Source organism: Adiantum capillus-veneris, chromosome 28, assembly GCF_014529385.1.
Source record: "Adiantum capillus-veneris isolate H3 chromosome 28, ASM1452938v2, whole genome shotgun sequence".
Lineage (NCBI taxonomy): Eukaryota > Viridiplantae > Streptophyta > Polypodiopsida > Polypodiales > Pteridaceae > Adiantum > Adiantum capillus-veneris.
The window spans coordinates 123,874,469-123,900,351 of NC_140958.1; the positions used below are offsets into that span (position 1 = coordinate 123,874,469).

The 25,883-nt window shown below is 41.9% G+C and overlaps 1 protein-coding gene across 1 annotated transcript in view; it reads left to right on the top strand.

Annotated features, from left to right (window-relative positions):
* LOC147421235 (keratin-associated protein (DUF1218)) overlaps positions 1 to 3,584 on the top strand; it is a 40,508-nt gene extending 36,924 nt beyond the window's left edge. Inside the window, exons 2-4 of the mRNA XM_086504151.1 lie at positions 1,822 to 1,922; positions 1,996 to 2,210; positions 3,070 to 3,584. Of these exons, the coding sequence (XP_086360277.1) occupies positions 1,830 to 1,922; positions 1,996 to 2,210; positions 3,070 to 3,364 (603 nt within the window). The 5' untranslated portion in view covers positions 1,822 to 1,829 and the 3' untranslated portion in view covers positions 3,365 to 3,584. The remainder of the gene's footprint in view (positions 1 to 1,821; positions 1,923 to 1,995; positions 2,211 to 3,069) is intronic.
* Positions 3,585 to 25,883: the final 22,299 nt, after the last annotated feature.

A 25,883-nucleotide genomic window follows, 5' to 3' on the forward strand; every position in this document is an offset into this window, starting at 1 on the left:
TAATTTACAATTCAGCATACATTTTTTAAAGTCATCCTGTAGAATATTGTCAGAGAACATCAGTACCCCTAGAATCTCAAAGGGAAATTAGTTACTTTATTCAATCTAAGCAACCTCTTGTCACAAAGTGATGATGTCACGTGCACATCTAACCCTATGTGCATGTGGACAAGCTATCCCAGGTCTAGGGTTCATGAAACCGGCCCGTAGGGCGGTAGACGTAGGCTCACACCTGAAACTTTACTTTACTTAAATACACAAAGAAACTTTGCAAATAAAAACCTGTAATGGGAATTAACACTTCAAAGCACACACGGCTCGGAAGCTAGAATGCTCCGAGCAGACGCCGACAACCTGTAGGCCCCAAAACCTGGCACCCCTTTCGGTATTTCTTTATTCCTTTAGAGGGTAAAGTTACAAAACTAGAGTCCTAGGGATCTTCACCGATATCCAATTAGATCAGACCTGTTCTGGCAAAATTTCGGCAACATAATGACCCCAAAACTTGCCCTGAACAAATCCCCCTGCTGGAACTCGCTTCCAAAGACATAAACCCTTTGTTTTCAGCCCAAAAACAGCAAGTATAACTCGCTGTACTTACTGGTTTTTACCCTGTTTTCAGCCCTAAACAATCCCGAAACTGTCCTCTGATAGTGGGACACTATGCGCATAACCAATGCTGAAAATGCACCTGTAAGGTGAGGTTATCACCCTCACCGGTGCCTGCTTTTGGAGTAGCAGTTAACTCTCTTGTTCATGCTCAAAGACGCTCTTTCCTCTAGCGTTTTGCGGATCCAACACCTCAACATTTTCAGCCCAAGCATCAACACCTCTTGCGATTGCAGATCTCAGCACAAGCATCCTCACCATCAGCGTTTTCAACCATCAAGCATTCAGCCCATTAGGGTTTTGGAAGCCAATCAGCCCATTGCAGATCTCAGCCCTCAGAGACACTAGCGTTTTCATATTTCAGCCATAGCTAGCCTCTCGATACCATTGCAGATCCAAGCCAGATAGCCTAGGGTTTTCAGTTTTCAGCCCATAGCCTCTCAGTATCATGCATCTTGTGCATGATCCCATGAGCATCACAACATCTAGATCCATTGTATTAGCATTTGTGCAAGCTAAAGCAAATACCACTCAAGCAATGGAGTGGGCGGCCCTTGAAGGGGTTTTTTGGGACCCCAGCCCATGTTAGTCTTCTCTCACTCACTGAACCTTCACTCACAGTTCCATTCTGTCTTCTCTCTCTATTCTTTGCACATCTCTTATTAAGTAAAAGGAACCTTGTGTACATGTGGAGCACTCATCCTTAGCTACCACCATCAACACTTTCGCTACACCTAACAACACAAAAGCTTCTTCTTCAATAGCAAGACCCAAAAGTTGAAAATGGAAAAGCAAACAGCTTATAATGCTCTTATACCATTGTAGTTAGAAGGGTGCCATTGTGTTGACAGACAATAACAATTGGATTGGACACCACTGAATAAATCTGCAACACTTAAAATAGTGAATTTCAAAGGGAACTTCACACACTTGAGATGAAACAGGGATTGGACAGCACTGAATAAATCTACAACGCTTAGGAGCCCCCATAGGCCCTCCAAATTGGAGACGGTGTTCAACTCGAGTTATAACTCTTTCAATCATGGCTAGACTTTTCTAGTCCAAAGAGTGACTCTGCTAACCTTTTCTCAATAACGTTTTCCCAATAGCTAACCTTTTCTAGTCAAAAGAAAAACTCTGTAGAACATAAGGGTTCCTGGTTCTTGACTGCTTTTGCCCATAACTATGCTTTATTTCATCTTTTTTATGCAGGCGACATCATGGCTCACAGTCATGTTATAATCCTAACATCTGCCATTGTTGCGACTGGACTCCTTTCTTTTATTTTTGGGATCGTAGCAGAGAATAAGAAGGTATAAGTTGTCGTTATGTGCTGCTTCAAATGTGCTTGAGAGAGTGTTCTCATATGCTTAATTCTTTGGACAGCCGGGTAGTGGCTTTGCCACACAGCAAGGAGACTTGACATATTGTGTGTACCCATCGGATCCGTATGTGCCGTTGGGTGCTCTGTCAGCGATTTTTCTGGCTGCCATGTCAGTGTTAGGTGTAACGTCCGTCTTCTTTGCATATAATAACAAGGCAGTACCAGTGGTTTCGCTTGCAAGGAGTAAAATGCTGGTGACATTCGGCATTATTTCCAGGTAGTTCTCTTCTTCTTTCAAACTGCAAGCTTTGTTGTAATGCACAAATAAGGTAGGCATGCTTGGTTTTCTATGTTAGTGTGTTATTAATTGAGTCTAGGGCGTGACGGTTATTGGCCTGCTGTGCCTAAGCCTAAGAGGGCTCCCCCATAGGCCTGCTAACGGTGATTATGGAGGCCCTTCAGAAAAATTAGTGGTAGCCCCATAGCCTCAATCGCTTTTCTGATTACCTGTTGCATAGAGTTCGCGAGGTAGCCCTGCGATTTCGATTGGGGGTCCTTCAAGCACCCCCTACAGCTCACAATCGCCTTTGACAGGAAGACGGAGGTCGTTTTAATTCTCATTGTGAGCTTGTCTATCAAATATAGATAGGTTTATGGCTTGTAGCAGGTGTCTGTTGCGCCTCAAGCTCCATTACAGGGCTGTGTGTCAAATCCAGATGGCCCTCCGACTGTTGAAGGCCCTTCCAATTTGGAGGGCCTATGGGGGCTCTTAAGTGTTGTGTTGTCAAGGCAGTTAACTTCTCTCTCTCTCTCTCTCTCTCTCTCTCTCTCTCTCTCTCTCTCTCACACACACACGCAATTAGTTATTCCCACTGTTGTGTTTTCAAGGCAGTTCAATTCTCTCTCTTCCCCCTTGAAGTTCTCTCTCTCTCTCTCTCTCTCTCTCTCTCTCTCTCTCTCTCTCTCTCACACACACACACACACACACACACACACACACGTGGAGGCAAGCCCTTGTGAGTGTCGCAACTTCTTAACCTTGTTTTTCATGTAGTTTTACATAGTTGGCTATATATAACAAGGCAAGATTCAATCGTTCTGAGGCTTGAAATCAAATTTTCCTATTATACATGCAGCACCCTTTTTTTTGTAGCTGAAGGACTCATATTGTGGGCTATCATCACGGAGAACTCCCATCACGTTCATCGCATTCATACTACAGCAAATTGCCCCACGGCAAAAACTGGTCTGATGGGTGGTGCCGCTTTTCTAGCCTTGGACACAATGCTTTTCTGGTTGGTTTGCCAGATGTTGACCATGAATGCAAGGGCAGATTATTTGGAACTTGATGAAGAGGATGAAAAAGGCATTTACGGGCATGCTCCAGATTTTGCTGCAGCAGTTCCGGCACATCCTGCCATAAAAGCTTGATTGTGTAAATTCTTGTAGATTTTTTCAACTATACTGGCAATGTAGAGATACTCCCTTTATAAAATATGTGCTCAGAAATGAGCTTACTTACGGAACGTTCGATCTTCTGCTTTCCAAGTCTGTCCAAACAGATGGGCTCAACACCATAATAAACACTACAGTGTGAATTCTTGTATGACACTAGACACGTCAAGAATCATTATGGATTTATAAGGAGTAATTTTTGCTTTAGAAATGGTGGTGATTTCCTATTGTTATGGAGCAACTGAAGGGCGGAATGAGCTGACGGAGTCGCGCTTGATGACGGGCAACCTGGATTTCTATCCAAGAACCTTGATACTTTGGAGGTTTCGTAGGCCATCCGGATACACAACTATAAGCCCGCTTGATGGCCCTCTGAGCGGATCTACTCCCTTATAGTTGCGTATCATTCGGGGTAGCCTGCCAAACCTCCCAAGCACTGACGGTTCTTGGATAGAAATCCTGGTTGCTCATCAAGCGCAACTGTGCTGGTTTGTTCCAAAGAGTGACCACATACAATCTCAAGCGACGGAAATAGATCGTTGGGAATACAATTTGGGTGCTAGGTGCCATTATCTAAAAGATGATAATGAGGTAAGCCTTCAAAATCTGGGATTGTATGCTTGAAGCGTGGATTGTTACAGAGTTTGCTAGTTCGCATTTCATAGATCTCATTGTGCAGAATATTACACAACTTGATATTAGCAAGACATGGCTTTACACCTCTTATCACCAGGGGGCAAAAAATTTGAGGCTACTACTCGAATGCTGAGTATGTCTAAAACCTACACTTGACTACATTTTATGTTGCGAAGGAAGAGATGGAAGTTTGACATCTTTAGGGTAGTTAACAAAATGATTGTTCATCTTTTTGAGTTTTCAGTTGCATCATATGCCAAAGCAATGCTCTTGTGAACACTTAAATATAAAGTTTTTGATTGTGTTAAAGAAATTTTATTTTCTCAAGGCCAAGATCTACATTACAATATCCTCACACTTTGAACGCCGAGATTGCTTGTGTGTGCATACCAAGTGCTTGTTGCTTGGAAGGAAAAGACTAGTGCAGGTATGTATTTGATTAATGAGATCAAGCACCTCCGCCTATATATCCCTTTTTGGACAAGGCCTACAAATTGGGCCACTATTATAAACTGGGGTCCAGGAACAAAAGTCCATCAATATCCCTACAAAAGCTGGCTCAGAAGGGTGCACTCTATCACTCAAAACTACCTGATGCGTTAAAAAAATGTGAGATTGTCAACCTTAGAGTAGTCCCATGAAGGTAGTGATCTCCTTGGCTTTATTTGTGATATCATCTCCTCGAGCAGCCCCCCTATCCGCTTGGCAAGGTCATAAACACAATCTTTGAGACATCCTCAGGTTTGCCTCCTTGCTCAAGTTGGACAAACTACCTCACCGCTTCTTTCAAGAACTTGACCCTCTTGAGTAACTGAGTAACATCAGTTGCAAAATATGTGAGCACTTCTATGCTTCCATCTCAACCACGAAAATATTCTTTGCTCCAATTGCAATTCCCACATTGAACACAAAAGCCAATATGGTCCCCTCAAATTAATTGTTTCATGGTTAGGGGAGTTCTAAACGTTGCATAAAGGGCTTTAATTTTTGGTTGATTTTTCTAGAACACAAAAATAGAGGAATAATAGTCTTATTGCACTGCAGAGTTTTGAGAATTTGAAGTTCCATTGTCTTTTCTCCCATTTTTCCCATTTACACAAGAATCGTTATTTCTTATAGTTGGGATGTTGTAGACTTGTGCATCTAGTTCATGTGCCTGCTCTAGAACAATGTGGGTCAGGATTGGTAAAAAAGGGACCGAGCTCTAATGGAGCTCGAGACTCTACCTTGTATTAGTGGTAGCCCTTATGGTTGTAATTACTGCTCTGTGGAGATTTTCATCCATTACTTTCCTTTATGTTACCTACTAGCCCGCAAAAATTGAGACCACTTCATAAGGCCTTTTTAATTAAGCTATTCAACAAGCGTTTTTGTCTTGTATGGGGGGAAAGGCTAGGCATGCTTAGGATAGACCAATAGATTCAACAACATCCTCTACCTTTGTATCGTCTTTCTTCTTATCGTGTATCTTACTAGACCTCCTTGTATTTTTCTCTACAATGTGCTTTTGTTATCTTTTGTGCTGGCTCATAAGTATGAAACAACGCCACCTAATGTGTCCTTGATGATCACAATGCCAACATACCAAGTCTCTGCGAGTGCCAGAGTTACCTCACACGACCACACATCAAGCATAATCTTGTCCACGCATCATGAGTTGTCCTCTCATGCATAAAATCAACATAAATGGACTCTATAGGGTGCAATCCAATTGTATAATTAGTTAATGCATCTAAATTATCGAAATTTCATAAGAAATAGACTTAGGTTTTAGCGACTTTCCACTTAAAGGGTTCATCAAAGCAAGCCTAGTCAATGCATCAAGCACGCACTCTTTCCACACAAAGAACTTTATACCATCAACTTTCGTCAAGGTGAGGAGCGACATGATTTCATCCATATCGATAACTAGATGCAAGCAATATAATTGAAATTCTCCTGACATGGTTCCAAATGCAAAATAGTCCAAATTGATGTTGTTCTAAGTAATCAATCAAAATTCTAAACCATGCAACCACAAATAGTCCAAACCGATGTTGCTCTAATTAACCTAGTGTTTCCTAGTTCCATTCATATCATGTTGATGTAAACTACATCAACAATATAGTATGCATCAAGAAACATACACAAAGATTCATCTAGTTGTGTAGTATCAACATAGCCTCATTATTCATATACTTGTGTCAATTCCTCTCCAAATGTCAAGGAGACCAAATAATCTCCCACAATATTCATAAGAGCATACACATCAGCTATGCGTACCAAAATTGAGCATGAATATGTATGTGTCACACCGCATTTGGATATGTATCAACTCAACATTCACATCCAAAATCAGCACTAATACACAGAAATGCAAGCTTAATCAACTCTCAAAGAACACCACATACATCACCAAAATCTCAATGGACCACAATGCATTAAAATATGGGCATTTACATTTTTTACCACTCCTATACATTTGGTCTCTTCTTATTGTAACTATAGCAAATCTATGCAAAATTCAAAATTTTGATGTCACCAACGCGTTCGGAGAATGCCAATGTTAGAGTTTGAGATTCATGTCCGATGGTAGCACCTGTATCTCCCAGGAAGAAATTAGGAGTGAGGATTGTTTCGTGGCTATGCCTAGCCACACCTGAGGTAGATGTACTTTCTCGATCGTGCATTCAACTATGTTGCCCACGTAGCCGACTGCCAGAAGGTGGGACCCGTGTTCCTAGGCTTACTTAGGGTCAAAGTCTAATTTTTTTTACGTTTTCCCTTATAAAATGTGGGTAGTATGTCACTTTGGTGATTACATATATTCTACTAGGGCTAGACATCTAGTTATGGATCGTGGGGTTTCATTGCACTAGGTAGAGCATTTTCCGAGCTTCCCAATATTTCTAACACTTCATCTCTCGTTTGCCCCCCTCCCCCATTTGCAAGTCATGTTGTAGATCGGCTATCTGTGCCCGTTCGATGAATGGTAAATGTTGTTGCCTATCGATCTCGAGAGGAGATTTTCTTCTGGTTGCAAATGAGACCATCACCCAATTCTCCCTTTTTCACTGCATGTTTGAAATGGTATCAGGGACACGATGTGCTCTCAAGTTGGATCGGCAATTTGTGTGAGTATTTGGTGCTGAAATTTTGCAAGTAAAAGAGTCGGTTTGCTGTTTTTCTGACTTTTTTTACCCTTTTGGAATTGATTTTGAATATAGTGGGATGATTTGAAGGTTTTCCTTTATCCATCATGTCGTAGATTTGTCACATGCCGTTCTCTCATTCAATGGTGAGGTTGGATGATTCTAATTTGAACTTAGTCCATGATGAAGAAGTACAACGAGAAAAAGTTCATGATGGAGGACATGTACGCAAGGAGTGGGGAGATTGGTCCTAGTTCTACTCCGATGTAGGTGCCCAGTCAATCAACATACCTATCCTTCCTACCTTTCCCTCATATTAGAAATTGAATGGCAAGAACTATAACATTTGAAAAGCAGCCATGATGGCAGCCTTCGACTCTTACAAGGTTGAAGGTTTTGTCAATGATAACTTCTTGTAAGGACATGGGTCCTATGGGCAAGGCCATCGGCACAGCCGGACAGTGTGTACGCTAGGGGGAGGCTATAAAATAGCACGGTTGGGTGGAGACTAGCACACACATTACCACCATCCTTTCACTGGTATCCGAGCTATTTTTGGGAGGAGGCTAAAAGCGGCTTGCATGTGCGTGCGACGCCCCGCTCCCCCCCCCCCCCCCCACGTTCCGCAAACAGCGACGTCTCCGTTGTGCAGCAAAAAGAAGACATGCGCAGTATTCTGTGCGAGCAACGCGTGGACAAACAACGACAGTCGACCGCGACCGCCCCATCTACGCCCTCCACAGCACACGACCAAGGCAAACTCGACCGACAACTCGACAGCATCGAGGCTCCGAAGGCTTCCGTTGGCTACGCGCGTAGAAAGGCCCACTTAACCCTTGCATGGAGGAGGGTTGAACCCACCCCATGAGGGTAAGAGGCCAACACTTTACCATCAAGCTATTGGCCCTTGTTGAGGAAAGATGGTCTACTTGTGTTGAAAGGAAAACTAGAAGGAAAGGGAAAGCTTTAAACTTCAAGGAAGTAGCTTTACCCTTCCTTTTCACTTCTTGGAGGAAGGCAAGTTTTCCTCCAAAAATTCTTTTTTCCTCAAGGAGGTAGCTTCAAAGTGAAGAAAAGCCTTCACAAAAACGACAAGTTTTTGTGAAGAATCATCAACGGTGTTCTTACAAGGAATGACAAGTGAAGCGCTCAACTTCCCGCAAGGCGAGGTTCGCATGCAACGCAAATCGCGGAGCATACAAAACACAAAGACTTCAATTTCTCAAGGTACAAGTTGTCGTTTCTTTTTCTCTCTTTGCATTAGTGTGTGTTTATCATGGCCAATGAGGATATCCCACCTACACACACGTTTGATTTTGAGCACGTAGATCAAAATCAGGGCACCACGGGTGCTTCTGACACTAATATGCATGATGATAATGATCTAGGAGATCATGGATTTGTAGATATGACTTCTTTCAAGACTTTGGAACATCGCCAAAGCGTACTTGAAAGAAACCTCTCTGCACTCAATGGAAATGTTACCAATCTTACAGAGTTACTTGTGAAATTTATGAATTCACAGACAACTCAAGGAGCCACAAGTGGCACGGTTCAAGGGAACCAAGCTCGCACGACTCAAGGAGTCCAAGAGACAAGTGTTGCAGAAGATGCAGAAGGTAGCAATGCATTACTTAAGAATATCACCATTCCTGAGTTTCACGGGGAAGAGCGTGATCGCAACAAGGATGCGGTCAATACGTTCTTACACAAATGGAGTGATATTCATAGATTGAGACACACCCCGGATATGAAGACGGCTATGGAAACAAATCTATCTCTTAAAGGCAAGGCATATAAGTAGTGGATGACATTTCCAATAGATGCTCGTCCTCCGTCTTGGGCTACGTTTCAAGCTTCTTTCTCCAAAGAGTTTTTGGACTCCAATGAAGAAGATAAGAATTGGTTAGCATGGGATGCATGCCGCATGACTGGCCTCTCTCTCACACGGTACCTTTCAAGTATCAAAAAATCATATTAAAACTAGAAGGTCTAGATGAATTCCAAAAGATACGGGGTTTTACTAGGGGTCTTGACAAAGACTATCGTCTTCATGTCAAGACCCAACATCCAAAAACTTTGGAAGAAGCCATTAATCATGCACAAAGACATGATGATGGCCAAGAGAGGAAAGGAAATGTTCCCTACTCTAAGAATACTTTTGCTATGATCAATGTGGCTAAGAGCCAATGGCGAGGTAGATCTCCCACACGTTCCAAGAGGAACAAGAGACAATCTACCTCTCCACGCCCACAAGAGGCTAAGAAGCCTAAGCAATCACGAGATACTCCGCGTGGGTCTCTCAGCACTGCTGATTTTGAGCGTGCAAAGAAACACAATTTGATGCCTTTCGGACCAACATAACAAGAAAGATTGTCCTCTTTTGCAAGGCAAAGAAAAGGCCATGCACACGGTGCAACGCCTCAATTAGATTCATCTTCTAAATATTGTGCTGTAGAGGTTCTTCATATGGAAGAAAAGCACAAGTGTTGTGTGCCTGCTTCAATGTGGCAGCCCACCTTTGGCCCCCATGGTTTGATTTGTATGCATGGCACTATTAACGGAAAATGTGTTCGTATTTTAGTGGATGATGATGCAACTCATAACTTCTTGAACTATAAGCTAGTCAAGAAATTGAAGCTTACACAGACTCCTTGCTCTCACAAGTATGTGGTGGAGCAGATGTCTGGGAATGATGAAGTATGGGACACGATAGTTCAAGGGGTTGAGCTTATTGTTCAAGATCATACGATGACCCTTGACTTCCAAGTTATGAACATGGACCGTGCTGATGTAGTTTGAGGATGGGAGTGGCTGCATGGTTTAGGAAACACATTGCACACTAGTTATGAACACAACTCCTTATCCTTTATGGCCAATGGTAAACATGTGCTTTTGCTTGGTGGGAAAAATATACCATCTGCACCTCTTATATGTACAACCGAGCTTTCTATTTTGCAAAAAGCAAATTTAATAGATGAAGTCTTTTTGTGTTACTGCTTGTCTCCAAATCTTGTGAATTCTCAAGAGCAAAGTGCGGTGAATTCTAGTAATGGTATGCAAAGTGCAATGAATTTTACTGATAAACAAAGTGTTAACAAATCTAACGAGCAAAGTGCTCTCAATTTTAATTCTATAGAGCAACGTGCAACTCTTGTAAAACAAACATTACAAGAATTACAAGATTCTCCATCCCAGCATAACTCTAGTTTACTTTCTCCTTTTGCACGGCAAAAGCTGACTCACTCACGGAGTATAGTGATGTGTTCTCAAGTGATTTACCACCGGGTTTACCCCCTACACATGATGTGCAGCATGGCATAGATGTCTTGCCTGGCACTAAACCGGTGAGTAAACCACCTTATTGTATGAGGGCTAAAGAAGCCAAGGAGGTTGAGAGTCAGTTGGCTGACTACCTCGCTCGTGGTTTCATTAGACCTAGCACTTCGCCTTGGGCATCACCAATTCTATTGGTAAAAAAGAAAGATGGTACTATGCGCATGTGCGTAGATTATCGCGGATTAAATGCGATAACCATCAAGAACAAGTATCCTCTGCCTCGAGTGGATGAGTTGTTTGATCAAGTCCATGGGGCAAGATACTATACAAAGATAGATCTTCGTTCAGGATACCACCAGGTATGTATCCTACTGCAAGATATCTCCAAAACTGCCTTTAGAACACGGTTCAGGCATTTTGAATTTTTGGTTATGCCTTTTGGTCTAACCAATGCTCCAGCTACATTTATGACACTCATGGATAGTGTCTTACGTCCCTATCTTGGAAAATTTGTTGTGGTCTTCCTTGATGATATTCTCATTTACAGTAAGACTGAAGATGAACACATAGAACACTTACGATTAGTGTTTGAAAAGCTACGAGCTCACGCGTTGTATGCTAAGTAAAGCAAGTGCGATTTCTTTAAAACAGAGATACATTACCTCGGTCATGTGATCTCTTATTCTGGCATCAAGATGGACACTAACAAGGTCGTTGCCATTCTTCGATGGCCACATCCCAACACGGTTGAGGAGCTTCAAATATTTTTAGGCATGGTTGGATTTTATCGACAGTATATCCGTGACTATGCCAAAATCAATGTTCCTATGACGGATCAACTTAAAGCAAAAGGTAAGACCTTTTCTTGGGAAGAAGCCCAAAAACGCAGTTTCGAATAGCTCAAGGTAGCTATAGCCACTGCTCCCATCCTAGCAATCGTCGATCCACTTAAGCCGTTTGTGGTAGAGACTGATGCTAGTGATAAAGCCATTGGTGTGGTACTTCTCCAGGAGGGAAGACCTATATCTTTTGAAAGTAAAAAGTTAGATAGAGCTCAACATAATTATTATGTCTATGAGAGACTGTTACAGGTCTTATGCCGTTTGAGCTTATGTACGGGCAAAACCCCATTATGCCTACAAAGGAAGCGGTTATGACTTGGACCATAATGCCATGGGAAGAGGGCATGTCTACATAACATTTGCTTGCTCTACATATTCGCTAGCTTGAGAGGCGTCAAGAAGATATCGAACAGGCTAAAGAGAAGCTTAAGGAGGTAAGGTCGAAGAATAAAGAAGTATTTGATGGAAAGCACAGGCTAAAGAGAAGCTTAAGGAGCCAAGGTTGAAGAATAAAGCAGTATTTGATGGAAAGCACAGACTACGACCTCATGCTATCAAAGACAGTGACTGGGTACTTGTTTATGACAATAGCTTAGAGAATCAATATATTGCTATGCGAAAAATGGTTAAACAATGGTTTGGACCATATATGGTGCTTCATGTTTTTGATAATGCAACATATCAATTATGCAAACTTGATGGCATTGTGCTCAAGGTGCCTATTGCAGGAAAACAGATCAAGCTATTCAAGAAGCAAGAAGGTGACATTGTGCTTGAAGATCTCAATGTAGAAGATAATGTTATGTATGCATCGGACAATGTGTCTGATGATGCTTTTGATCAAACTAACTAAGTGCAATTGGCACAGACTGGAGGTTGTGCAGGTTCAGAGGTGGTGGATGTCGTGCAACTCTGCTTCCATGGAGAGAAAGTGAATAGAGGGATGCAGATTAAGCTTCATTGAAGGCTATGTATTAGTGACCAGTGGTCAGGGCTTGATAACAAGCCAACTTTAAGATAAAAGTATGCCGAATGCGACTAAAAACGGGGTCAAAAGTTTCCTTGTTAATACTAAAAGAGAGTATTCTTGAAATGGTCATAGCTGGGATTTAATTGATTAGAATTGCAGTACATGGAGTGCTCTACATGCCTCTCTTTACGGCTCATCAATCGGTGAAAAAGATATTCTAGTTTAAAGCTGGAAGTAGTTGTAGAACTGAAATGAACAGGGCGGATAGGGACGGATGGTCAAAGGCAGTTTCAATGTATCGATGCATAGTGCTTGATTTATGGAGCATGCTGGTCTTTTCAGATTGGCAATTGGAGCCAAGGTGAGAGAGGTATTAGCAGAGAAAGTGTTGGCGGGGGCCGGCATCCAGAATTGTTCTCTGGTCTTTTGTTTTTTGCCTCAACATAGTTTGAGAAGGTAATATACATCAAGTAATATTAGCAAGAATTAGTGGTGCTTTAATCGGAATCCCAGGCAGCGAGATATGCAAAATGGAAATCTGGAGCAGTTGAGGTTGAAGTGGTTGCAGGTGATTTTTTTAAGTTTTGATCGTCTCGGATTGCGGGCTTGACAAGATTGAAATGGGGTATCTCCCTTGGCTAATTTCTCTGTTTATCTACAATCAGTTGGGTTAACCCATTGTAAGGGAGTTTAAACTCCATATTCTACAGCTTAATTACATTATGGTGCTGATAACGGTGCCGCTTTGTGAACGTGCATCTTTTCTTGTTCATCTTAGCATATCCTTCTGTTTTCATAAATAATCTTATTTCAAGGCAACTACTGGTCTACCGTACGGTGTGGTGCTTCTTCCTCTCCTCACTTTTCTCACAGCTAGCAGCCTGGTGCTGTCTCGGCTCATCTTTGAATTCTTAAACCCCCAACACCACTTCCCTGGCTTCAAGTGTAGCACTACCTTCGGCAATAAATTGTTGACCGTCAGCACAAAAAACTTCCGCACAATGAGATACACCTTGAATTTCTTGCATGCAAAAACTAAGGCCATGACCCACTACTCAGCTTCGGTGTAGGTTGCCTCTCCAAGAATTATCACCCTGCTTTTGAAATAAATAGGTTTATAGCTTCTTCCCACCTTTTGCAATAGTACTACTGCCCCAATGGCTATTATGCCTATCGTCATGGAAACATACAAATCATCTTCATGATTGAGAGGGCACACAGTAGGCATTTGACACAAGATTACCTTCACCCTGTCAAAAGTTACTTGAGCCTCTTCATCCCATTCAAAACCATGCACTTGATGCGCCCTCTTTTGAAGGGGGTATACATACTGTGATCGCATCCAAAAAAATCTCGACAGATACTTCGACATGTGCACGAATGATGCCAAACCCTGTGCACTAGAAGGAGGCTCCATCAAGACTAGAGCCTTGACCTTTTTTTGGATCCGCTTCAATTCCATTTTGTAATACCACATGGGCCAACAATGATGCTTGGGGCTATGCTAATCTGCACTTCTTGGGGTTCAACTATCCTGCTTCTTCATCAAGCATCTAAAAAAAAAACCGTAGTTTTGGCAAATACTTGGCCCTGGAGCTGTAGCACCAGTGTCATCCATAAACTACCTGATAAATCTCCCCAAATAGGGACCAAAAACACCTTGTTCATTTAGTCTTGAAAGGTGGCATAGGCATTCACCAACCCAAATGAAATCCTTTTATGGCCAACCACTTGATTGAAAATCTCGTCCTAAAATGGCAATGAGTAGTGATTCCTCTTGGTCACGGCATTCAATGGATTATAATTGACACACACCCATCATCTCCCATTCTTCTTAGGAGTGATAACCACTGGGAAAACCCACTCTGATTTCTTCATGGGGTATATAGTACTTGCATCCAATAATTGATTGATCTCCTGCCAAAGGGCTTCCTTTTGAATTTCACCCAATCTCCTTAGCTTCTGTGCCTTAGGTTTGTATCCTTCCTTGAGGATTATTTTGTGCTCAACACCCTTGGATCCTCACAAATCCTTATACTCCTTTGCAGATAAGTTTGGAAAGGATGCACACAAATGGACATAGCTTTCTTTCTCCTGCTTGGTCAAGTCTCCACTTAGCATATTGACCACCTCTTCAATACCTATGGCATGCACCTGTGCTTGCACCTCCTTTTTTGCACAAGGTTCTTCCACAGTGATTCCAAACAAGTCAACATAAATCTTGAGTATATCCTACTTGCTTTCTTCTTCTTCTGTATCTATATAGCCTTCATCATAAGCCGTTTTAGTCTTGTACTCAAGTTGGTGGTGCCATAGTCGTTTGTTGTCGCCATAGGATGGAAATGGCTTTCCTTGGTCTTTAGATCTAGCACCACATGCCTTCAGGCAAGGTGAACACCTTACTTTCCCAATCCTATTTGGCACCTATTGCCAACAGCCATGGTCTAGCCAGGATGATTGGATAAGCATTATCACCTACTTTCATCACAAAAAAGTCAATTAGGCACTCAATGCCCATAACATTCACTCTTACATCATGGGCCACGCCCAAACACCTAGCTTTAGCAAAGTTAGCCATCCTCATCCATACATTCGACTTCGTTACCGCCTTAACACCTATTTCCCTCATCACAGTTTTCGTCATGACATAGACTTGTGCTCCACTATCTATATAAGCTTGAAACTCCATCATTTTCTCAATGACAGCATCCACCAAAGGAAGAACATCCGCCGGGCTACCTACCTTGAGTGCCATATTTTGTACCGCCTACACATTGCTATTATCCCTTGGCAGCCTGGTGCTAATGCTAGTTGACCACTATCACCTGAACTTTGGGGTCAATGCCAACAACTGTCATAATGTAACATTAGCTCTTTGACTTTGAACATCACTCACCAAATCATACTCTGGATGGCCACACCCAAGCTGAAAATCCACTTGTTTAATCCTGCGACACTTATGTTCTTACTAGTTTCAGGTTGTTCTTTCCCCTCCTATACTTTCTCCTTGCCGGTACAAGCTCTAGTCTCCCACTCAATTTTTGTCTCCCTTTCAGCTCTAGCTCTTTTGTTGGCCAACACTTTGGCATCCTGTTTACCCCTTGCAATGATGTTCACCCTAAGGAATTCATCGCCTTCTTTTTGGGCGTGCTGCACTCAATTCTCAATTGCCTGCTCCCTTGGACCATTAAATTGTGCTTGGCCTCCTTCTCTACCAAACCACTGGTAGATACCACCTCTTTCTCTCAGAGGGTGAGGGCAGTCAAGTGCATAATTCCCTTCTTCATCACAATTATAGCACCTTCAAGGTAGCAGCCTTGCCTTGCCCCTTTCTCCTCTTGGCTGTCCCCTGTCCATTACACTCAACCGCAGCTCTTGCATCTGCTCTGATAGATCTTGAACCATATGTGTCCACTGCTACAGAGTAGAAGCCACTGCCTTATTCCCTTGATTTTCCTCTTGAGTTGACTCTCGAGGACTTTGTGATTGAATAGGTGCCATAGCTTCATAACCTGCTACACCTTGTTCTATCTTCTTTTTAATTTTCCTACATTTTGATCTTGCAATCACGTCTGCCCCATTATAGTTCTTTGGGCTTTCAAAGTCCACTTTCTCTTGCAACTTTGAATGTAAGTATGTCATAAACTTATCCGATTTAAAGTACTCACCATTGGCTAGTTGCATAGCCACTGCTAACTCCGCCCAACATGCTTCAAAATGATTCAAAAACAAGTTGAATTCATCACTTACATCCTGATTTAGAGCTTTTAGCATCGCATCCATCTCAACTAGAGATGCTCCATTGTAAAAATCATGTAAAAATCTTGCCTGTAGAGCCGAACATGCCTTTCTCAGCTCAATCTCCAAAGCTTCGAACCATAGCTTGGCATTTTCGTGCATCACCAACAGGAAGGTTTTCATCTTGCTCTCCTCATTGGGCATTTGTAAAGACATGTACAATTCAAAATCTACAAGCTATTCATCAAGATTCTCCTCACTTGTAAAAATCGGACCATGGCTTCGGGACACCATGTTTATCAATATGAAAACCTGTTTTTTCCTTCACCAATGGGAGCAATCATGGTGCTCCTCCGTGGGGGCACCAAAAGATGGAAAGGGGGAAGGGGTACACACCCAAACGCCAAACTATTTTCCTCTCTACAACTCAAAGGAAACACAATGCCACAATCCATTGGGATTCACCTTCAAAATCCACACTCTTACTCGCAGATCACTGCCTTCACATTTCTCGACTCACCTACACTATACCAAATCACCATAACTTAACGCACACCCACAAGTTTCATTGTTTTTTACATTCCCATGCACTCAAACACCACACACTCTTTCTCCCTTTGCATGCCTAACCATCAGGGGCACGCACACGTTGATACACACACGGAGACACCCTGTACAAGGGAAAAAGAGAGGGGAGGAGGAGGAAATAGACACCACAGAAATGATGTTGTTCAAGGAGTCTTCCAGTCATCCATAAAAAACTGGTACAATCTTCTTTACAGCACCATATTTGCACCTCGGCTTGCCATAAACACCGGCTTGACAGCCTTTCCTTGTAGCTTCCTTGCACACAAGAACATACCTCCGTGGCAGCGACACGCTGTCTCCTTTTTGACTCCTCGTTACAAAAGAAAGGACCCTTCTTGGGCTCACTCCCACACACAATAGAGCTCAAAGGACCAAGCACAAGAAGTTCTCACCTTGCCTCAAAGAAGCCTCCTCCTTGGTTTCTCGCTACCTTCACAACAGAGTTGCCGAAGAAGATTGGGGAGCCCTCGTTGCTTTCTATTCCTTCAAAAAAAAAACCCTTCTTTCTTCTCCCTCTTTCTTTTCATCTATACCTCCTCCTTCCTTTTTTTTTAACCCCCTTAAAGAGCAATGACGACAGCGTCGTTGCTTCCATTTCCTCTTTTTCAATTCCCCAAAAAGAAATCCCTTCTTTCCACACATAACCTCTTTTGCCCTTTTCCCTTAAGTACACGTTGAGACTCTCCTTTGCATATTAAAAAACTCCATTTTTGCCTACTAAAGCCCCTATCGACCCTTTACTTTGGTATTCATAAATTTAAGCCCTTGAACATGTGGTTCCCATGCTATCAGTGCTCCCCCATGCCAAATTTGCCAAACACCCACCGCATCAATGCACTAGAACTCCGTCTTGCCGATTTGAAACCGTGAGAAATTTTTCCACACTACAACTTTTTTGAGCCCGTCAAACGAAACCGCCAGAAAATCAAAAAAATATTCGTGATCGCCTCACATTCAATTTGGTGTATCTAAGCACCTATGATTTTGCTTTGCAAGCCGTCAATTTCTACTGACTCCATCCCAATGCATGCTACATTGCCAAACCTAGTCGAGGTAAAAAAAAACACCTGATGGCATGCCTTTTAATGCAGATAACTTGGCACACACCCAGTTCCCGGCAAACTTTCAACTGGCCATAACTTTCCCATCCGGACTCTGATTGGCAATCCAAAAAGATCGTCATGCTCCAAAACTCAAGCTTCACATGCCTATTTGCTGATGTCAACTCTGACCGTATGTCCCCATCTGCCCTTCCCGTCAGGAATCTACAAAGGCTTCCAAATTAGAACTTTAATATCTTTCACATTGGAGCTCCGTTTGATGTGTCGTTTAGATGGGCTCCTAGAGCATCTGGGAGACCATATTCTAGAGCACCAACTCAGTATATTGGACACTTTGACTATCATCCCAATTCGCCCACATCGGAGGCCTCCCTGGCCCAAAAAACCGCTTTAAGCGTACATTTTTGCTAGCCCTTGCTTGCCCAAGCCTTTTATACCCAATTTAATGTTGGGCCCCGCACTTGTAGGCATCCATAGCCTCACATACATTGCTTATTGGCTCAAACCAAGTTTGCTTGCACCATCACCTCCAAACTCGTCCATAATGCACAAAAAAACCATTTCAAAAAATCTTTTTTTCTCTCAACTTCAAACCCTTGACATTCACTGCTCAAAGCTCTCATCATCATGCCGTAAATCAGGACCAAGAATTCACCTTGTCAATTTCAAGCCGTATAAACCACGCCACAATTGGATCTTTTTGGGCCTACAATCCGAGGCCACCAAAATTGCAAAAAATTATCTCGCCCCCTTCGGCCATCGACGACGTCAACTGCTTGTATCATCCGGATCTCGACTCCGTTTGAGGTGTTGTCACTTTGTATGGCCTTCATACTTTGCATACAAATCCTGGAAAGGCTCTAAAAACCTCAGATGGCACACTGATCAAGGCGACCCAATGGGCACAGAACTGGGTCCCATTGAAATTTCAATCGGCAATATATCAGCAACAAAGAGTCTAAATGACAATCTGAAAAGACCAACACGCTCCACTTAGCGAGCACTTCAAGCCCATGCATTCACATCAGCTTTGACCATTTGTCTCTATCTGCCCTGCCCGTCTGAGGTCTGCAATGCACTCCAACTTTGAACATCCATATCTTTCACTTTGTAGCGCGGTTTGCTAAGCCATCTAGACTAGCCTGTTCAGCACTTCAAGCCATACATTCACAAGCCAAAAAACATCCTTATAATCCTCCTTCACTTGCCATCCCATCAAGCCCTTTTTGAGGCCCATTTGGTCTAAAAAACCATATTCAGCATACATCTCCGCTACCACTTGCCTATCCAAGTCTTCCATATATCTACTTTAGCACTCTACCATGCACCTGTTAACATACATATTATTGCTTGTGCCCTTTGCTAGGGTCGACACACTTTGGCTGTAGCAACATCTTGGTGTATACCCTAAAACAACATGCTAAAAAACTCAAAAAGCAAGGGATGGGACCCTTTGTGGTCAGAATTTTGTCACCAAGTGGGGCCATCAAGCTAGAAGGATAAGAAATGACTAATTAGATTAGTGGATGCATGTTCAAGAGGTATCACCTGCTACTAAGCCAGGATATGCTACAGCACATTCATAGTGGAAAACAAAAACAAAAAAATGAATGGTTGAAGAAGCACATGCAGAAGCTAAAAATATAATGACTAAATGAAGGCTTCTAAGACAACAACAACAACATGGGAGACCATTGCGGATCAATGCTATTTTCCTAAATGAATTGGAAGAAGATAGAGTGGATTGAGTGATCAAGGTCAAGATCGGCAAAAATCACGTAGAAACCACCACTCTAGTTGATACTGGAGCCAAGGGAAATGTCATTTTCCCTCAACTCATATACACAGCTTGGTCAAGACGTAGAGCTTCACACGACACCACACAAGATGCAGAGCTATACTTACCACCATATCAAAGCATGAGGGTTGATAACCTTATTAGTCCAGATACCAAATATATTTTATGTTGTAGAAGATAATCAAAACCAATAAAAAATATTGCTAGGATACCCATGGCAAAGGAGGTACAATATTCAGATAGATTGGAAGTCCGATCTAATACGTATTCACACTGAAATAAAAATCAAACGGTTTCATTCACTAAAGCAACAAAAATAGACCCAACAATGGAACAGACAACTGACAAGGGCAAACAATCCTTGCATAATACAGGAATCATGCAATGGATTCCCAAAGAGTCGCTACAAAAACCAACACTTCAAATAAAGGAGACATCAGCCTCATCTGACAAGGCAAATGCGCAACAAAAGAGAAAGATGTATACCCCAAGCACCAGCTCTGCATAATGCAGGTATGGGTCAGGAAGGATATGATATATGCAATAGAATCACTCCAAACCTATGAGCCGAAATTGACTTCAATACCGTCTCACACACCCATACAAACCACTCATGCATCTTTCACGAATATATGGGTACCAAAGAAGTTGGTTCAAGCTCAAAAAAAACAAAAAATTATTTGGATTTCTAAGCACATTGTGTCAAAACTCGTTAAAAAGCCAAACCAACAAACAAAGCAATCCTTACCGATTCAACGACCAACCAAGTCAATAAAGCAAGTTTGGGTAGTCAAAGAGTTATGTCATGTAGCATAAAGAAATCAACCTTGGATATGGATCCTAGTAGCAACACCACACAGCAAATATCAAAACCATAGGCCACGTAAGGAAATACCAAAACAACAAGTGTGGTGGCTGAAACAGTGCAAGCAAGTTATCCACATGCCTATGAAAGCTTGTGTTGCACTACTCCAACAGAAGCTATATGGACCCAGAAATATTGCTCCATACACCTTGTACCCATAATTTCCAATTTGTCCAACGGGAGGGGGGAGACATATGGAACCATGGCAATTTATGCATATTAAAGGGCATTGTTTATTAATGGTTTAAACCTTGTTGTGTTTTATTACGATTTGATTTTCAACAAATGCTAAGTAATGTCTATAAGTACATAAAGGGGGATCAAGTTGTGGTAGGACAAAAGTAACCCCATACTCTTGTATATACTTTGTATATTTAATTTTTCATATTTTTGTCCCTAATTATATGGTCAACTTTGATTAAAAATTGAGAAAAGACACAAAAATAGACCAATATTGACTTAAATATTATCTATATAGTAGGAAAGATTATTTTCTTAGTTAGGAATAAGTTACCTAATTTTGGGTAATTTTTGGATAATTTTTGGCTTTGTTTTGCTAAATTTTGGGATTTAACATAAATTTTTTAGTATCTTTTTTAAAATTTTTTTCTAAAAAATTAATAAAAAATCAAGAGAAGCATTGGGAAAATTGAAGCCAAATGACAAAATACCATACCAGGAGGAACTCCCAAAAAAAATTTGGAAGCAAATTGAAGATGTCAAATTTTGGCCTAAATATCAAGGTGACCCAAAAGATAAACTTATCGTATCTGAGATATACGAAATCCAAATGTGGAAATTGAAGATCCATCAAAACTTTAAGGTATGCACAAGGAATGATGAGAACAAAAAGAAAAATGGAAATCCAGAAGCACTAGGCACTTATACTAACTTAGGGGGATTTCCTAGTCATTTTCACAAAGCGACCCTGCGGGAGAGAGCGAGTGAGCCAGTACACACGGAATTTGGAGACTCAATATGCACAATTCCACATCCCCATGGCAAGAAGAGCTAGCAATGAGTTCTATGATGCTTATAGAACATGTGCATGTATGCCAATTACTAGCCCACTCTCCAAAAATACAAATCGGGGTAGAGGCACCAAAGATAGAAACAAGATAAAAACATGCACATTGGGGGGTGCATAGGTGACCCAAACTGGAATGGAAAGGATCAAAAGAACCACCAAGGGGTACGGAAGGTAGATCCACGGTCTCAGCATGAAGAAATCCCCAGTGGCAAATACCGCGATCGTTGTCACCACTCTAAAAAGTGCACAAAAAAGTCACAGCAGCTTCACAAGGGCATGTAGACTATTTGCATGACAAGAAATCCCAATTTAAGTAGGTAATTGTCAACAATGCAATCAAATGGTTTTCACAAGGCAAAACATGCCATCCATACCCAACCTTGACTCCAAATGAATCAAACAGGGCACCTATAGGTACACAAGAATGGCAGGAAGCTACCCATGAAGTTTGGTTAAGAACTCTCTCCAGCGGTAGCTACCACGATTGCTACCACTAGGGCCATTTGCACAAGCAAGAGATTTCCCCAGTTTCCCCAAGCTAGGAACAGGTTGCCCATGCTTAGAAATCACCAAATGAATCACCCAAAAGGAAAAATAGCACAGATCTTACAGATTCCAAGACAAGAAGGCCAAAAATGACCAAAAACAAGGCAAATCAAGGGGCATTTCCAGAATTTTGATGCCATAAGTTGAGAAGTACCCAAAGGAAGCTAATACCATTGAAAGTTTAGCAAAGTTTTCCATAAAATTCAAATTAGGGCAAAATTTTTGTTTTTTGTGCATTTTTTACCAAACAAGTCACAATCGGCTAAAACTCAAGACCACATACAAAAATTTCTCGATGGAGTGCTCAAGAAAGGACCCAGAAAATAAGCAGGAAAGAGTTGAAGTTGATCAAAAAAACCAAGAAGACCATAGCAAAGCCATACAACTTTGGGAACATGAAAAATTGGGCAAAAGGACCAAATTCAAATTTTGTAAGATGGTGCATAGCATAAAAGGATTCTATACATCATTAAAAACGAGTGGGCCCCACTCTCTTGATGATTGGTCACAAAAGCTAGCTATCACGGTTGGTGCCACAGGGACAACCCACGCAATTTCCAGTAAAGAAATGCCACTTGAGCTATAGCAAGTGGGTAGTCCACTAATCCAGAATGATGAGGGGATCCCATCTATGGGCTTGGAATCGCAAGAAAGTATGCCAGGTAATAGGTGACCACACAAGGCCAAATACTTAGGAGACAAGATCCTTTTTTGCCTGGAAACAGGGTTGTTGAGATCCAAATTTATCAAATGGGGTATGGTTGGAAAGAGGAGGACAAGAAGGACTAAAATGTACAAAATTTCATCTTCATCTGACACAAAATCTAACTACCGTGGTACCGTGGTTATTGCCATCTACTCAGAATTGACCAGGGATGGTATTAGTGTGTAGGCTTCATCAAGGGGATCCTAATGACACCTCATATGCAAAAATTAGACATCCTGAACCAAGCCTCCAATCAGAACAAGCCAGTCAAGTCCAAGCAAAAAGTATGAAGGTCGAGGTCTCAACTTCACCACTCACAGCTGAGGAACAAGCCAAAAAGCTAATCAAGGACGATTCTTACAAGATGGTGAGCGAGTTTTTTTGAGCAACAAAAACAATGAGCGAGTCTTTCAATAAAGTTTTCCGTGAATAAGAGAGATTTTCAAAAGTTATAAGGGAAAAGAGATAGTCCTAGAGTATAACAAAGACATAATTAAAGAGACATTGCAAAACACATTTATAAACCACAAACCAAAATATTATCACCCAAAACAATGTATATTAAGTGACATGACAATGAATTTTCAAACAATATAGTACCATGGCAGTTGTGATAGGGTAAGGAGATTGTGGGACAATGTGAGAATGGGCCTCGAAAATGGCCTACGTGTCCATGGGAAGCTGGTAGGACAACTATAGCCCATTAGAGAGAAGAATTATTTCTTTGCTATCCCACGAACACATCCTAAGGTTACGTGCAGGGGTGTTTCCTCTATGTCTCTTGCTTTGATTGGCAAAGCAAGTTGATGTTGGTTGTCAGGCCTACCAGTTGTTGGGTTCCCTTAGAATGGCATGGTCTTCCATCTTGCATTTATGCGGGAAGTACAAGCAATTAGAAATTGAAGATGTAGCAGACAAAACAACTAATAGGAAATTTTGGGTTAGACCTTTCTATGTACCTGCGTCCACCCTTTGTGAACCTAATTTCCTCATCTAAACTTAGACTAAGTACCGCTATATTTTTTATGACAACCCCAAGTGGTATTATAGTCGCTCTAATTTAAAGTGGATGATGAGTGTTAATTTATAGTCGCATTATCATTGTGTACAATTTATCTCGTTATTTTGGGCCCTTCAACTATTTGTGCTTTTGTTAAAGTTTACCTAGAGCCATGTATAGCCTACACATGTTTTAGTTGAAATCACTCCAAAAACCAATAGAGTAGGTCCTTTCATGCCCCACTTAGACAACACAATCTTTCTAGTCCTCCCCACCATGGTGCTCACTTCCTCTTTGCACAAGGCTAAATAGCTTGTCTGCTATGAGCAAACCAATCAACATATATAATTCTCCCCATCAATTAGCTACTCTAGTATCAAAATCAATTGCTACATGTGTTGGACATCTACCACTACATGATTGGCCCCTTTCACCAACACTTATCACCATTGCCAATCACATCTTGCCTCGTATGCATATATATAGCCGATAAAATATTTGTGCTCTCTACAGGTGAGGCAGCTCTCATCTTGGCTAAGCTCTACAAAAGCAACTTCACCATCTAGGCAGTTAAATCAGAGGGGCTCTAATACCAACTGGAGCTGTCATCAATAGCAGTAGCCCAAAATAGAGTGACGACCTTTGCAGCCCTATAAAATAGCACTCTTCATCACTAGCTAGAAGGCATCTGCACCGACGAAGACTACTTTGGAGTATGTGGTACAATTTTTTATAATAAAAAGAAGAGGAGAATCAATAGAGATTCTCCTGATGTTGTCTATGTAAAATGGTCAAACTCCAGTTGGATGGTCACACTGACCGCTGGATGGTGGCACATGTGCATGCAACAAGTGTGTGGTGAAGGTTAGGACACTCTCTCTCTCTCTCTCTCTCTCTCTCTCTCTCTCTCTCTCTCTCTCTCTCTCTCTCTCTCTCTCTCTCACTCACTCATGAAGGCTACATGGAAGGGTGCTCTATCTCTATGCTATGATGCACATTATTGCAACACTCTTTTTCTCTCTACAAGTTATTACTGAAGAAAACCATGGCGGGCTGTAGCCTGGGCCTCTCTCTCTCTCTCTCTCTCTCTCTCTCTCTCTCTCTCTCTCTCTATCTATCTATCTATCTATCTATCTATCTTTTTGAGTATCAAGAACCATAATTTATTTACTTGTTAATAACCCACACAATATTGACTCTATTGAAATTGCTTAAGCTTTTGAACACTACTTGAATCCAACCCTTAAATCACTTGAATTTCTACAATTTCCTATTTGCAATGTCAGAACAAGTCCTTCGCAAACAAGGATCTATTCATTCGTTGGTAGTACTGAAGTTTTTGTTGACGCCAACAAATATATGTGGAAGGCTATGTTCCACCATCTTCCGCAAGCCATGTTGATGATAATGTTCTCTTTATTTAAAGTTCTCTAGATAGCCAGCTACTTGGTCAGCCTTGTTAATTCTGACGACTAGATTTGCAAGGAGATTACAAGCCATCAGAAAACCGCAAAGTCCAAGGGCTGCTCCTATAGCTGCAAAAAGCGGGTAGACCTACTAATGTTGACACAATCCACGAGGACATTGTGTGAGCAGCACTAGTAGATATTAGGTAGCTTCAAGGTTTGATTTTTTTAAAATATAAAAACCTCATGCATTAGTTCTACTTGCGAACACTGCTGGAACCAGTCCGCGCCCGCGCGGACAAGTTTCGACAGCTTACACACAAGGCCAACACGTGTGGCAAGAAGGGCACTACAATTGCGGCAAAAAAATTTGGCTTGAGCGAACACTGCCATAACCAGTCCGCGCCGGCGCGGACTGGTTTCGACAGCTTACCTTATCTTCATAATTGGCATCGCCATCATTGGAAGTGGCGGCATCAATGGCTTCATCAAGGTTGTATATGGCAGTACCGGCGGCAAGGAGCGCTCCAACTTTGGCTACTGTGATGGCTGAAGAATTGAAGGCTGCACGGGCCATATGAGAAACTAGCCGCATCAAGTGTTGTAGCAGCAATGGCGTCAGCAAGGGTTCGTTCTACTGTTTCAGCAGTAGCGTGGATAGCATGTGAAGACTTTGCAAGAGCAGCAGCAGATTAGGCTGCAGATGTTGTACAGGCAGTATTGACGACATTCTGCATCATCTTCGTGGCAGAAGCATGCATGCATTTAATTTAAGGTTGAGAGTTTGTGGATCGACTACCAATATTCTTGGCCACACTAGCAGGTGATGCAGAACTAGTTTCGGCTGCAATATGGCGGGAGGGCTTGGCGGCATTTGCAGCAATAGGATGCTCTTGGTG